Genomic DNA, 13,790 nt, shown 5'->3' on the forward strand with positions numbered 1-13,790 from the left:
GTTTCCCCGAAAATAAGACAGTGTCTTACTTTCAGGTGTGCTCCCAAAGATGTGCTAGGTCTTATTTTCAGGGGACATCTTATCTTTTCAGTAAGTAGGTCTTATTTTCAGAGGATGTCTTATTTTCGGGAAAACAGGGTAGTATTTAATGACCCTCCATCTAGGCCTCTGAAATTTAAGGAGTAGGGAGCCAGGAGTATGAGCTATCAGTTCATGTCTCTACTCAAAGACATTGTCCACAGGTCCAGGGGATGCACCAGGTGCTAACTACCTAGAAAGACAGCTGAGTAATCAGTCTGGGAATGAGCTGCTATCAGAGCCTGCTCCCCAGGCATGTCTAATAAGCAGGTGGCAACTCCTCTCAGTGAAGGACTCGAGTTCTAACTAGAGTTTGATTTCCCTCCCTCTAAGATGGTGTTATTTCCCAACACTAGACTGTCAAGTCCAGGTGATTCCCAGCCCACTATTTAGGACTGTAATTTCCAGATTGGAGGAGAAAACGTACCTGGAGAAGCTCAAATCTCTTCCTGGCAGAAGGCTAGAAATGCCAGTAACACCAGGTGCAGCTGGCTGATGGCTGGGGCAGTGTGCTTCCCAGATTGCAAATATGCTATAAATTACTCATCAGCTTCCCCCAAGGGGGTTGCCCTAGTCTATCCCTCTGTACTCAGCCACTCGGAGGACGGACTTTAGAAAAACTGCGAAGAACGGGACAGCGATCCTACTGGAGTTATGGTTGAAAATATATGCAGTATGTATTTTACAGTCAGTACATGGACTCAACCAGCATTCTAGTACTTGGTCCTGCTGTATTCTGTAGTTCAATGTTCACTGGTCATAATGATGACCCAGAGGCCTGGCGAAGACCTCATGCTCTTTCTGAATCATAAAAAATAGTCTGTTATATTCAGTGGAACTTCAGTACTCTGCATATTGCTGGGTTTTAGCTACATGAAAATTGGTAAGCCAGACATGGGATATATACTAGCCATTAACTAGAATATTCAACTCACCAGATCAAACTCTTTTCGAACCATGGTAAAAAAAAAAAAGAGTGAGTTCCTCCAGTAGAGGCCCCAACTGGAGTCCTCAAAGCCTTATTTTCCTGTGTTACCCTAGGGTACAAGGAGCTCAGGGCCACAGGAGAGGTGGTAGCTGCCTCTGGCTTTCTTGTCATCTTGGTACAGGTGAAGAACTGGCATTTGTCTGGGCCTTTCTCTTAGCTCAGAGTCTTTCTGGGCCCTCAAACCCAGGTGCTTTCCTCTATATAAATGCCGGGGTGCTTATTATGCTGGTACTAGCCCGTTAATCATCTGTGTGTGTTCTCCCATAAATATTTATTTATTTATTTTTTGCAACAGTCTCATTCAGTCACCCTGGGTAGAGTGCTCTGACATCATAGCTCACAGCAACTTCAAACTCTTGGGCTCAAGTGATCTTCTTGTCTCAGCCTCCTGCATAGCTTGGACTACAAGCATGTACCACACCATGCTCAGTTAGTTTTTCTATTTTTATTGTTTTTTTTTGTTTCTTTTTTTGCAGTTTTTGGCTGGGACTGGGTTTGAACCCACCACCTCCGGCATATGGGGCTGGTGCCCTACTCCTTTGAGCCACAGGCGCCACCCAGTTTTTCTATTTTTAGTAGAGACGGGGTCTTTTTTTTTTATTGTTGGGGATTCATTGAGGGTACAATAAGCCAGGTTACACTGATTGCATTTGTTAAGTAAAGTCCCTCTTGCAATCATGTCTTGCCCCCAGAAGGTGTGCTCAGGTTGGTCTTTAACTCCTGAAGTCCGGCGATCCACCCGCCTTGGCCTCCCAGATTGCTAGGATTATAGGCGTGAGCCGCTGCAGCTGGTCTGAAGTACCTACTTTGGTGAAGCTACTGATAAAGCCCAAGAGCAAATCACTTCCCTGCCATGTCCCTATTCTCCTTTTTTCCTGAGACTTGAAGGAAGGTAATGCTTTCTCTTTCTCAGTTGCACCCAGGAGGCTGAGGCCTGAGTTGGGCTGGTTGGCAGCCAGCAGCTATTATGGGAAAAGAATATGGAGGTGGCCCAATTTCTTCCTCCCTCCTGAGAGACCAGACTTGGAGTGGGCTGGGGCCTAAGACCTTGGGGAAAAAGTCCAGTTGGGGTTGAGAAGATACCTGTTCCCTACAGGCCTTTGTTAAAGAACAATAGTCAAGGCTTGGCACCCATAGCATAGGTGGTTACAGCACCAGCCACATACACTGAGGGTGGCAGGTTCAAACCCAGCCTGGACCAGCTAAAAACAAAAATGACAACTGCAAAAAGAAAAAAAAAAAAAAAAAGAACAACAGTCAGCACTGGGGCTGCTGTTCTGGGGTGAAAGTGTGGGCTGATGGAGGAAATCCAACTTAACTTTGGACTTGGGTCCTAAAGGTCTGCAAGACCTGGAACTGAGAATTCCTTCACTGTTACCTGAGCTAAGGTCTTTGTAGTGGGGTCCTTCCCTGCCTAGGGGTCATGAGAAAATATATGCCCACCAGTCTTGGAACTTTGCTGGGGCAGTGGCAACTCAGCAAACTTGGGCAGAGCTGTGAGCCTCACACCACCCACCAAGGGCATCTAACAGTCTAAAATGCCAAGAAACTGGGCCCTGGGGAGGTGATGCCAAGCTTAAGTTCTCTTGTTTCTGGGCAGAAGAGATGAAGAAGGAAGAGCAGAGGCTTTGTATATGTCTGCCCCTGAGCTGACTGTGTCCACCCCAAGAAGGAGAAGCAGTACAAATACTGAAGACATCGTAGTGGTTTATCTGGCTCCTGCCTGGGCACAGAGGTCCTGCGCTAGAGGTAGCCTGGGCTCTGTCACTCTGTAGGCCCGAGTAGGCTCTCAGGAATCAGAGAGGTGGGTTCTAAAGCCATGCCAGCCCATAGAGAATCCAATGAAACAGATCTAGCTTTGGAAAAGCAACGTGGAATACGTTCAGTGAGGCTCAAGGGAACACAGGAAGCCTGTGTCTCTCGCTTGGTGCCACTATACCCAGAACAAGGGGCAAGGGGAATACTTGGGGCCAGCAGTGGCTAGGGTGCTGATGAGATGACAGAAACCCTTTGTTGGGTGGGGTGGGACTATAGAGCCACCCTAGTGCCTTCTGAAAGTAGACCCCTGTGGACAACCCTCACTGTTGAATCTGGTCCTTGACTGGGCTGCAGCCCCCTCCTTTTGTTCTCCCTTTCCCCTTCTTTGCTCAGTAAGAGGTATAGTGTACTTGGATGTCATTAGAGAGGGGGCCACAGGTGACACTGGTAATGCTAACATTGGCCTTTCCATCATTTGGCCATCTGGAGGGCTGCTAGTATGGCCACCTCTTCAGAGCTATTCATTTGGGGACATGTGCCAACTCGCACCTGCCTTGTCTTCCCATTTTGGTCACTTCCTTTGCCTTTCTATGTGGCGCCTCCTTCATCTGCATGGGGGCCACCTATCCTTTCCCAAATCTGTGTTGGTGGATTGCTCTTTAATTCCCATAGACAAGGTCATGAGATGTACACTTGGCTTTGTCATGATTGTTGTGATGAAGAGACAATGAGGCAAGAGGACATGTGTGGGGATCCACAGCCCTCTGGGTGCTGGGTCATCCATCGGGCTTGTGCTTCTCCTCTCAAACACCTCAATCTAGATTGAATGTGACTACTCTGAAAACTAAGACAGTCTTGAAGGCAGAAGAACAGCCAAGAGATAAGAGCAAACAGGTTGAGAGTATTCAGCATGAGAAGAGGGTGACTACTGGATGTCAGTCTCAGCTCTGCCAGTTGCTGGGGTTGGGGAGGAGTCACTGTGTACACGTGAGCGTAACCCGGATATGTGGAGCACCAGCCCTTTGAGTCACCTCCCTCTCTTCTTCCTGCTTTGGTTCTAGGTGGCATTTCCTGCACTGGGCTTATTTTCCCTAAGGCTCCTGTGTGTGCCATGACCAGGACAGTTCAGAGAGGTGGCTGCATTGAGTTGCCTAACTAAAAAGCCTTCTGTTTGGAGGATGCACTTGCTCTTTATGATCAGCCCCTCCTCTCTCTAAGCCTTCTTTGGAGCCTGCACAATCATCCCCCATTCCAGCTTCCATGGGCCCAGAAGAAGCCTTATTTCAAGCAGCTCTGCTGATCCCCACTATGATGAACCAAAGGAAAGGTTATATCGTCATTTTCTTTTTTTTTTTTTCCATTTATTTATTTATCTGTCACCCTGGGTAGAGTGCCATAGCATCATAGTTCACAGCAACCTCAAACTCCTGGGTTCAAGGGATCCTCTTGCCTCAGCCTCCCCAGTAGCTGAGACTACAGGTGCCTGCCACAACACCTGGCTAATATTTCTATTTTTGGTAGAGATGGGGTCTTGCTTTTGCTCAGGCTGCTCTAGGACTCCTGAGCTCATACAATCCACCCACCTTGGCCTCCCAGAGTGCTAGGATCACAGGCATTAGCCCCCTTTTCTTTTCTTTTCTTTTTTTAGATTTTATTTTGAGTAAGACTCTGTCACCCAGACTAGAGTGCAGTGGCATGATCACAGCTCAGTTTAGCCTCAAACTTCTGGGCTCAGGAGATCCTCTTGCCTTAGACTCCTGAGTAGTTTGGACTACTACTTTGGCCAGCTAATGTTTTTTATAGAGATGGGGCCTTGCCGTGTTGCTCAGGCTGGTTTCAAACTCCTGGCCTCAAGAAATCCTCCCATCTTGGCCTCCCAAAGTGCTGGAATTATAGGTGTGAGCCACCATGCCAAGCTATATCTTCATTTTCAACCCCACTTTAGCTGAGCTAGGACACCCATGAATCTCCCCTAGATTTTTGTACCTATAAGGCTTTGCCTTAGAGCCAATGCAATTCTGTAGTTAGCTCTATTTATCATTTGTTTGCTATTTTTTTTATCTTTTTTTTTTTTTTTTTTTTTTTTAGAGACAGAGTCTCACTTTATGGCCCTCGGTAGAGTGCCGTGGCATCACACAGCTCACAGCAACCTCCAACTCCTGGGCTTAAGCGATTCTCTTGCCTCAGCCTCCCGAGTAGCTGGGACTACAGGCGCCCGCCACAACGCCCGGCTATTTTTTGGTTGCAGTTCAGCCGGGGCCGGGTTTGAACCCGCCACCCTCGGTATATGGGGCCGGCGCCTTACCGACTGAGCCACAGGCACCGCCCTGTTTGCTATTTTTATTCCACATTCGTTCACTGACTTGATCACAATATGTCATCTCTGGCACATGTGAAGGACTACTATTTTTCCCACTGGGGTGTGCCAGGTAGGACACAGTGCTACAGGCCCACTACTTGTAAGCCAAGCACTGTCGGCATGGGCTGAACAGTAAGGCATAGAAACCCCTCCCTCGGGGCAGTGCCTGTGGCTCAAGGAGTAGAGGGCCGGCCCCATATACCAGAGGTGGTGGGTTCAAACCTGACCTGGCCAAAAACTGCAAAAAAATAAAATATAAAAGAAAATGTTTCAATAAAGGATCATTTGACATCCAAAATAAAGAGGGGGGAAGAAAAAAAAAAAAAAAGAAACCCCTCCCTCTGTCTCCAGGGTGCAAAGGGGCTTCTGGCGCATTGAAAAAACGAGGCTGAGCCCTACCTGCCTTGATCATTGGAGGTGGAAGAGGTTGGCTGGCAGGCCTGGAAAAGATCATCTTCCTGGAATCCAGCAAGAGGCGGCAATACCCTGCAATCAGGCAGGCAAAGTTGGTGGCTTCTGGCCACTCCATCAACAGCACCAGAGGCTGCAGGAAAAACGGGAAGAAACATGAAGACATGTGAAGGAGGGAGGCAGGTATATTTCTGGACGGATGATAGATAGCGAAGTAAAGACGACTCACTTAGTTATGGGAACCTTATTTTCTCAGCCCAAAATTGAGCCACATGGCCTGACAAATAGGTCTTCTGATCTGGGAATTTCTTTGTAGTAAACTCTTACCCAGGCATTGAAATCAAATCAACCTTTAATTATACATTTAATGAACCACCTTTACTGCAAATGACTAAAATTATATAACATGTGACTGCTGTGTTGGCTGTATTTGTGTTTGTCAGGGCTTGGCAGAGGTACAGGACCAAGTGAGAAAGCTGGGGTGAAGCTGGGAGTCTAGGCTAGACTGTAGAATGGCCTGGGACATTCTTGACTCTAAGCTCCTTGGCTGCAAAAACTCTTTTGCTCATCTCCACATGCCACCTACAATAACCAGAATAGCTCCCTGGACATAGAGGACTAGAGGACACTCTTTTTTCTCTTTTAATTTAATTAATTAATTCATTTTTTTGAGACCAGAGCCTCAAGCTGTCACCCTGGGTGGAGTGCCGTGGTATCACAACTCACAGCAACCTCCAACTCCTGGGATTAAGTGATTCTCTTGCCTCAGCCCCCCAAGTAGCTAGGACTACAGGTGCCCGCCACAACACCTGGCTATTTTTTAGTTGTAGTTGTCATTGTTGTTTGGCAGACCCGGGCTGGATTCAAACCTGCCAGCTCTGGTGTATGTGGCTGGCACCTTAGCCGCTTGAGCTACAGGTGCCAAGCCAGAGGACACACTTTAGAATCAAGTTCTAACTGTTTTTTGGGTCAAAGTCTTTCTTGCCTGCCCTCCTCAGAGCTTCAAACTCTAACTCTTTTCCTCTGTTTCAAACTAGCCTCATGATGTTAAGTGGTGCTTTTTTTTTTTTTTGAGACAGACTCTCACTTTGTCAAACCCCCCATAGAGTGTCATGGCATCAAAGCTCACATCAACCTCCAACTCTTGGGCTCAAGCAATTCTCTTGTCTCAGCCTCACGAGTAGCTGGGACTACAGGTGCCCGCCACAACGCCTGGCTATTTTTAGAGATGGGGGTCTCCCTCTGGCATGGGCTGGTCTTGAACCTGTTAGGTCAGGGCAATCCACCCACCTTGGCCTCCCAGAGTGCTAGGATTAACTGGTGCTGTTGCTTTTTTTTTTTTTTTGAGACAGACTCTCACTATGTCACCCTCAGTAGAGTGCCATAGCATCACAGCTCACAGCAACCTCCAACTCTTGAGCTTAAGCGATTCTCTTGCCTCAGCCTCCCGAGTAACTGGGACTACAGGTGTCCTCCACAACGCCCAGCTATTTTTTTGTTGCAGCTGTCATTGTTGTTTAGCAGGCCCTGGCCCGGGCCCGGGTCGAACTCGCCAGCTTCAGTGTATGTGGCTGGTGCCCTGCTCACTGAGTTAAGGGCGCTGAGCCCATAAAGATCTATTTTTATAGAACAACTCATGGTAATGGGATTGTTGTTGTTTTTTTAAACCACTTTGGAAAAAACTTGCATACTCTGTTGACTTCTGGTCTTAACCCTAAATCAGTCAGATTGGTCCAGGTGTTAACTGCTTCAAAGACCAAGCAATGCTACAAAAAAATCAGCACCTTTTCAGGAAAACTTCCTAATATCTGTACTATAATTTTATTTCTTTTTTTTTTTTTTTTGGAAGTCAGCTATGGAGGTATTCTCTTTAGAATGGGGCAGTGATCTCCAGATATAGACCACTGAAGATTGCCTAAAGAGGGATCCCTGGGGCTGTGAGTCACCCAGACCAGGGGTTCTCAGATCAGGCGTTAACAGCTAAAAGAATTAAACAGAGAGTGGTGGCGCCTGTGGCTCAAAGGAGTAGAGTACCAGCCTCATATGCTGGAGGTAGCAGGTTCAAACCCAACCCCGGCCAAAAACTGCAAAAAAAAGAAAAAAAGAATTAAATAGAGAGAATGGAATGAGACCCTTCCCTGACCAGTGAGAGGCTGTTGCAACAGTCTAGGGGAGTGGAGAGGGCCTCCACCAGGGTAGTGGCCATTCCAATAAAAAAGAAAGGACATCAGGGCCGGGCGTGGTAGCTCACGCCTGTAATCCCAGCACTCTGGGAGGCCAAGGCAGGTGGATTGCCTGAGCTTACGAGTTTGAGACCAGACTGAGCCACAGCAAGACCCTGCTTCTGAAAATAGCCAGGCATTGTGGGGGTCGCCAGTAGTCCCAGCTACTTGGGAGGCTGAGGCAAGAGAATCATTTGCGCCTAGGAGTCTGAGTTTCCTGTGAGCTATGATGCCATGGCACTCTACTGAGAGCGACAAAGTAAGACTCTGTCTCAAAAAAAAAAAAAAAAGAAGAGACATCATGAAGTCTTGATAGAACTTGGTCAATTAGATTAGCCTTCTTTGGCTGTATTGTTAGCACTTGGGAACAATTCTGGACCCAAATCAGCTCAGCTGTTAGATAAAGTTGTGCCAGTTTTCTTTGCTATCTCCCAGGATCCCAGTATACGCTAGAGTTCTCTGTAGTTCGTATAGATCAGGGGTCGACCCACATTTTCTTTTTTTTTTTTTTTTTTTGTAGAGACAGAGTCTCACTTTATGGCCCTCGGTAGAGTGCCGTGGCATCACACAGCTCACAGCAACCTCCAACTCCTGGGCTTAAGAGATTCTCTTGCTTACAGGCGCCCGCCACAACACCCGGCTATTTTTTGGTTGCAGTTCAGCCGGGGCCGGGTTTGAACCCACCACCCTCGGTATATGGGGCCGGCGCCTTACTGACTGAGCCACAGGCGCCGCCCCCAAGGGCTAGACAGTAAATACTTCAGGCCACGAGGGTCACACAGTTTCTATCACAACAACTCTGCCATTGTATGTAGTGTGAAAACAGTCATGGATAATCCATGAACTAAACCAATGGCTGTCACTATGTTCTAATAAGACTACAGGAACAGACAGTGGGTGAGATTTAGTTTTGAGCCATAGTTTGCCGCCTAATCTGGAAGTGAGATTTCTTTCCAGCTAGATACAAATGCATTTATTCATCACACATCTCAGCTTGTTACATTTGTTGATAGACAGTGATGGTGATGGTCTTCTCTTTTGGAAATTCTTCTCTCCTCTTTCTGTAAAGTGACAGTGTTCTGGTTCTGCAATCTCTGCCCATGTTCATCTCTCTTTGGCTGGCTCTTCTTGGGCAACCACCCCACCCTACCTGCACCCAGGTTCAGTCTACAACCCTCAATTCTTCTCCCTCAAGGTGTCAGCTTTCACCTCTGTGGTGGGAATTCATAATCAATATCTCCATTCTATTTCTCCCTTGATTCTTTTCCTATCTCCAGACTCAAACAGTGCTATGTCTGGATCAAATACTATCTCAAATTGTTTAATAGTTATTGTATACCTGATTACAATGCATGTCACAGTAAGGCATTTGGACTCTGCCCCACAGGCAACAAGTAAGCGATGCTTTTCAGAATTCCTGCAATATGCCTGCGATGAAAAAGCAACAATCTCTATCCCAAGTGCACCAGAGAATGGTATTTTGTGCACAGCAGAGGCAGGATAGAAGATATCATGAGAGAAGGAAAAGGCCAGGCACCATCGCTCACGCCTATAATCCTTGCACTCTGAGAGGCCAAGGCGGGTGGATTGCTTGGGCTCTTGAGTTCGAAACCAGCCTGAGCAAGAGCAAGATCTACTAAAAATAGAAAAACTGAGGCAAGAGGATCACTTAAGCTCAAGTTGGAGGTTGCTGTGAGCTATGATGTCATGGCACTCTACCCAGGGTTACAGCTAGAGTGCACCAGCAAAGGCTCTTTTCTCCAGTGAGAAAGGGGCTAGGGATGAGGTATTACTTTTGAGTCATTGTTAGGAATGGACGGAGGGATGTTTTTATCTCAAGCTAAAAAACATTTCTGAGTCACAACAGAATGGTCAACCTTATATACAACAAAATTACAACAAAAGAGATGGAAAGGTGATGGATTTGGGAGGTGCAAAGAGAGTCAGATACCCTTTCTTGCTGTACCCCCTGCCACCAATTGGCAGAAGGGTACACAGAGGTTTTGGTGTGGATGACTGTTGCCACCATTACCATGAAGGCCAAGACTCATTAGGCTTGCCTCAGGAGTGTTCACAGACAACACTACCAGCCCTGATGCCACTGCTTTATTTTTGACCTTTATCATCTTCCTCCCAGACCAATACTTCCCAGGGTAGGTGTAAATGGTAACAAGTATGTTGAGATCCTGAGCCTCTCAGCCTCTGGGTCCTGTTGCCTTTGGCTATGAACTGCCTTACCTGTGTACATACATACACCTCATCTGTTTGTACATTTTGTCATATACATTGTGATATTTTCTCATAATATGGGAATTGTTGGGACACACTAACCTAAGGACTTCCAATAGCCTCCTGATTGTGTTCTCTGCCTCTAGTCTCTACCCACTTAGCCCGATTTCACCTCCATATTGCTACCTGAGGGGTCTTTCTAAAGTACAATCTCAGTGTCATTTAAAATCTTACTTTTTTTTTTGAGACAGCGTCTCACTTTGTTGTCTCCGGGTAGAGTGCAGTGGCTCCATAGCTCACAGCAACCTCAAACTCTAGGGCTCAAGAGATCCTCTTGCCTCAACCTCCCAAGTAGCTTGGGACTACAGGCACCTGCCACACCACCTGGCTAGTTTTTCTATTTTATTTTATTTATTTATTTTTTTTTTTAGTAGAGACAGGTCTTGCTCAGGCTCCCAGAGTGCTAGGATTATAGGCATGAGCCACCATGCCCAGCCTAAAAATTTCAATAGCTCATCACCTAGGCTGGGGGCAGTGGCTCACGCCTATAATCCCAGCACTCTGAGAGGCAGAGGTGGGTGGATTGCCCTGAGCTCATGGGTTCAAGACCAGCCTGAGCCAGAGCGAGACCTCCATCTTTAAAATTAGCTGGGCATTGTGGTGGGCACCTATAGTCCCAGCTACTTGGGAGGCTGAGGCAAGAGAATCAATTGCTCGAGCCCACAAGTTAGAGGCTGCTGTGAGCTATGATGCCACAGCATTCTCCTGAGGGTGACAAAGTGAGACTGTCTCAAAAAAAAAAAAATAGCTCATCACTATAGGATAAAATGTAACTGCTTTACCATGGCACACACATCCCTTCAAGACCGGGACCTAAATTCCATCTCCAACTCTATGTGCCATTAACTCTGCCAGGGCTGTCCTCCTGTCTATCCCTCATCTTAGGCTTCAGCCAGGACATACCATTTACAGTTTGCCATGTTTTTTCTCCCTTCGCACTTTAACCTATGCTGCTCCCTCTGGCTGAAAGGCTCCCCGTCCCTGCATGTCATTGGCTAGTGCCTCCTGGAGAGTGAGTGACTGAGAGATGCATCCTTTCATTTCAGAACAGGGCCAAGCCAGTTCCTGCCCTCATGGAGCTTACAATCTAGCTGGAAATAAGACATAAGCCAAACAATTATGTAAATGAATATGATTGCAAGGTATGATAAGCTCACTGAGGGTAACACAGGGAGAGCTACCTGAACATAGAATGGCCTGGAGCACCTTGTGGGTGGGTGGGTATAAATCTGTGCCTGTGTCACTGCTTTGGTTTCAGAAGCTGGAGAAAGGTTTGAGGAAATGACACTGGTTGACACTAGAAGGAGGGAACATTTGACCAAAGTAGAGGCTGAGTGGGTGGCTGGCTGACTGATGGACAGGCTGATGGGCTGGCTAGTTGCAAAGCAGTGTAGCACACTTGTGCCCTGGCTGAGGAGCTGGCTGCAGGATGGGCGGAATACCTAAGAGCCGCACGTTCTGACGGCTTGTCTACCCGGCTGGCTGACAGACAGAATTACTGACTGGAAGCCGACTGACTTAGCTGTCTGGCTTCATTTCTCCCCTTTCTCCCCAGTACAGGCCAATGTTGGTAATCAAACAGCAAGAAGGCAAAATCCTGTGTGTAGACAGGGCCCACCACATCCCCAGCTGGCTCAGCACAGCATGGCAGAGCACACGAGGAACTTCTCCTTGGCATCCCTGGGCAGCCAACAAGGCCCCAGCATGGGCCAAATGCAGCTGGTGAAAGCAACACAGATACACTTTTTGCCAGCAAGGGTAAAAATCAAATCAAAGGCAGGTAGCAAAGAGGTTGGATAGTTTCTTAGAAACCTTCAAAAACGGGCGGCGCCTGTGGCTCAGTGAGCAAGGCGTCGGCCCCATATGCCGAGGGTGGTGGGTTCAAACCCAGCCCTGGCCAAACTGCAACAAAAAAATAGCCGGGCATTGTGGCGGGCGCCTGTAGTCCCAGCTACTCGGGAGGCTGAGGCAGGAGGATCACCTAAGCCCAGGAGTTGGAGGTTGCTGTGAGCTGTGTGACGCCACGGCACTCTACCGAGGGCAATAAAGTGAAACTGTCTCTACAAAAAAAAAAAAAAAAAAAAGAAACCTTCAAAAACAACATTTTATTTTAAATAGGATTTTAATGATTATGACGTCAATTGTAATGCTTGGCCCTACAGAAAGCACTAGAGCAGAGGTTCTCAACCTGTGGGTTGCAACCCCTTTTTAACAATGAAAGTACATTAGGAAGGTTGAGAACCACTGCACTAGAGCAATAAAGCTCAAACCTGAGAATAGGAGACACACTGGGCCGCAAGAGATCCCTCAGGACATTCCTTTGATGGTTTCTTTCCTACCCTCTTACGTGCTTTTGTGGCAATAGGGTATGGTAATGGCCCAGATGCTTTCTCTTGGAGAAAGATATTTGAATACTACCTCATGTTTGCTCCACAAAGAGCAAGCAAGCTGAGTGAGAACTGTAACTAAATATGCACAGGCTATCTTCAAATAGAAAAGGAGAATGGAGTTTAAGGCATGAACCTGCAAGAAGAAGGTTTAGCAGGGATTAATGTGACATGTCTCAGCTGCATCTCCTTCCCAGGGTGCCCTGGGAGCTGGCAGGCATCTAGCACTTTGGGATGCCAACTAGGGAGGGGATTGGCCTTGGCTAACTCTAGCACCCTTGGAAACAGGAAAAGGATGGGAATCCCAGGAGCAGGCCTGGAGGGGCCAGGGTACAAGATGATGGTCCTTGAGACCCAGGGTGACCACCACATTTGTGTTCTTGCCTCCACAGCACTGGGAAAGGGTATTTGAACACAGCCAGCCAATTTGGGGACAAGGCAGAATATCACTTAAGGCCGTGATACAGATCATCACAGCACCTGAGAAGCAGTGAGAACCTGAATCCCCTTGGGCCCCAACTCTAAAAATTCTGATTTAAATTATCTGAGAGGAAGAACCTGGGCATCTAGTAGTTTTACAACCTCCACTTGTGATTATCATGTCTGGTCAGAGAGCTGAGAATTGCTTTAAATGAATAATCCTAATACTTTCACCAGACCCTTCCAGAATATTCCCAGAGCAGAGGGGAAGTGGGCCAAGTCTGGTTTCTTTTCTTTCTTTGCTGTGTCATCATTGCTCAAAGCAACCTCAAACTCCTGGGCTCAAGGGATCCTCTGCCTCAGCCTCCCAAGTACCTGGAATGACAGGTGCCTGCCACAATACCCGGGTAGCTTTTAGAGACAGGGGTCTCACTCTTGTTCAGGCTGGTCTTGAACTCGTGAGCTCAAGCGATCCATCCGCCTTGGCTTCCCAGAGTGTTAGAATTATAGGCATGAGCCCCCATGTCTGGCCCCACCAAGTCTGGTTTCTAACTTCCACATCTCCTGTCAAGGATGCTCAGAAACCTTTCTTCAGTATGCCCCACACGTGGTCTGCTGGTAAATATTTCATAACCAGTTCTTTCAAGTCCTGATTTGCAGCATTGGCCGATGCCCCTGGTGTACATAGTCCACCATGGCTGCGTTCAGGCTAAAAGGGTGACAGCACTGAGTGCAGAGTTGGGAGACATATGTCCAAATGGCTCTGGCACACTGAGAGCCAGCTCTGGCACACCACGGACACTGTGGAAAGACTCCTGCTGATTGCAGGGAAACTATTCTCCAACTAGAAGCTTCCCAAACCCTGCTCCCCCAACTCC

At 47.4% G+C, this 13,790-nt stretch overlaps 1 protein-coding gene across 12 annotated transcripts in view; it reads right to left on the bottom strand.

The window, feature by feature from the left end:
• The window catches only part of FRMPD3 (FERM and PDZ domain containing 3), a 159,095-nt gene that overhangs the window by 25,705 nt on the left and 119,600 nt on the right, over positions 1 to 13,790 (bottom strand). For all 12 annotated transcript variants that reach the window (XM_053581094.1, XM_053581090.1, XM_053581089.1 and 9 more), the window contains one exon: positions 5,583 to 5,727. In XM_053581094.1, coding sequence (XP_053437069.1) covers positions 5,583 to 5,727 — 145 coding nt within the window. The remainder of the gene's footprint in view (positions 1 to 5,582; positions 5,728 to 13,790) is intronic.

The sequence above is a fragment of the Nycticebus coucang genome, chromosome X (assembly GCF_027406575.1).
Source record: "Nycticebus coucang isolate mNycCou1 chromosome X, mNycCou1.pri, whole genome shotgun sequence".
NCBI classification, from domain to species: Eukaryota; Metazoa; Chordata; class Mammalia; order Primates; family Lorisidae; genus Nycticebus; species Nycticebus coucang.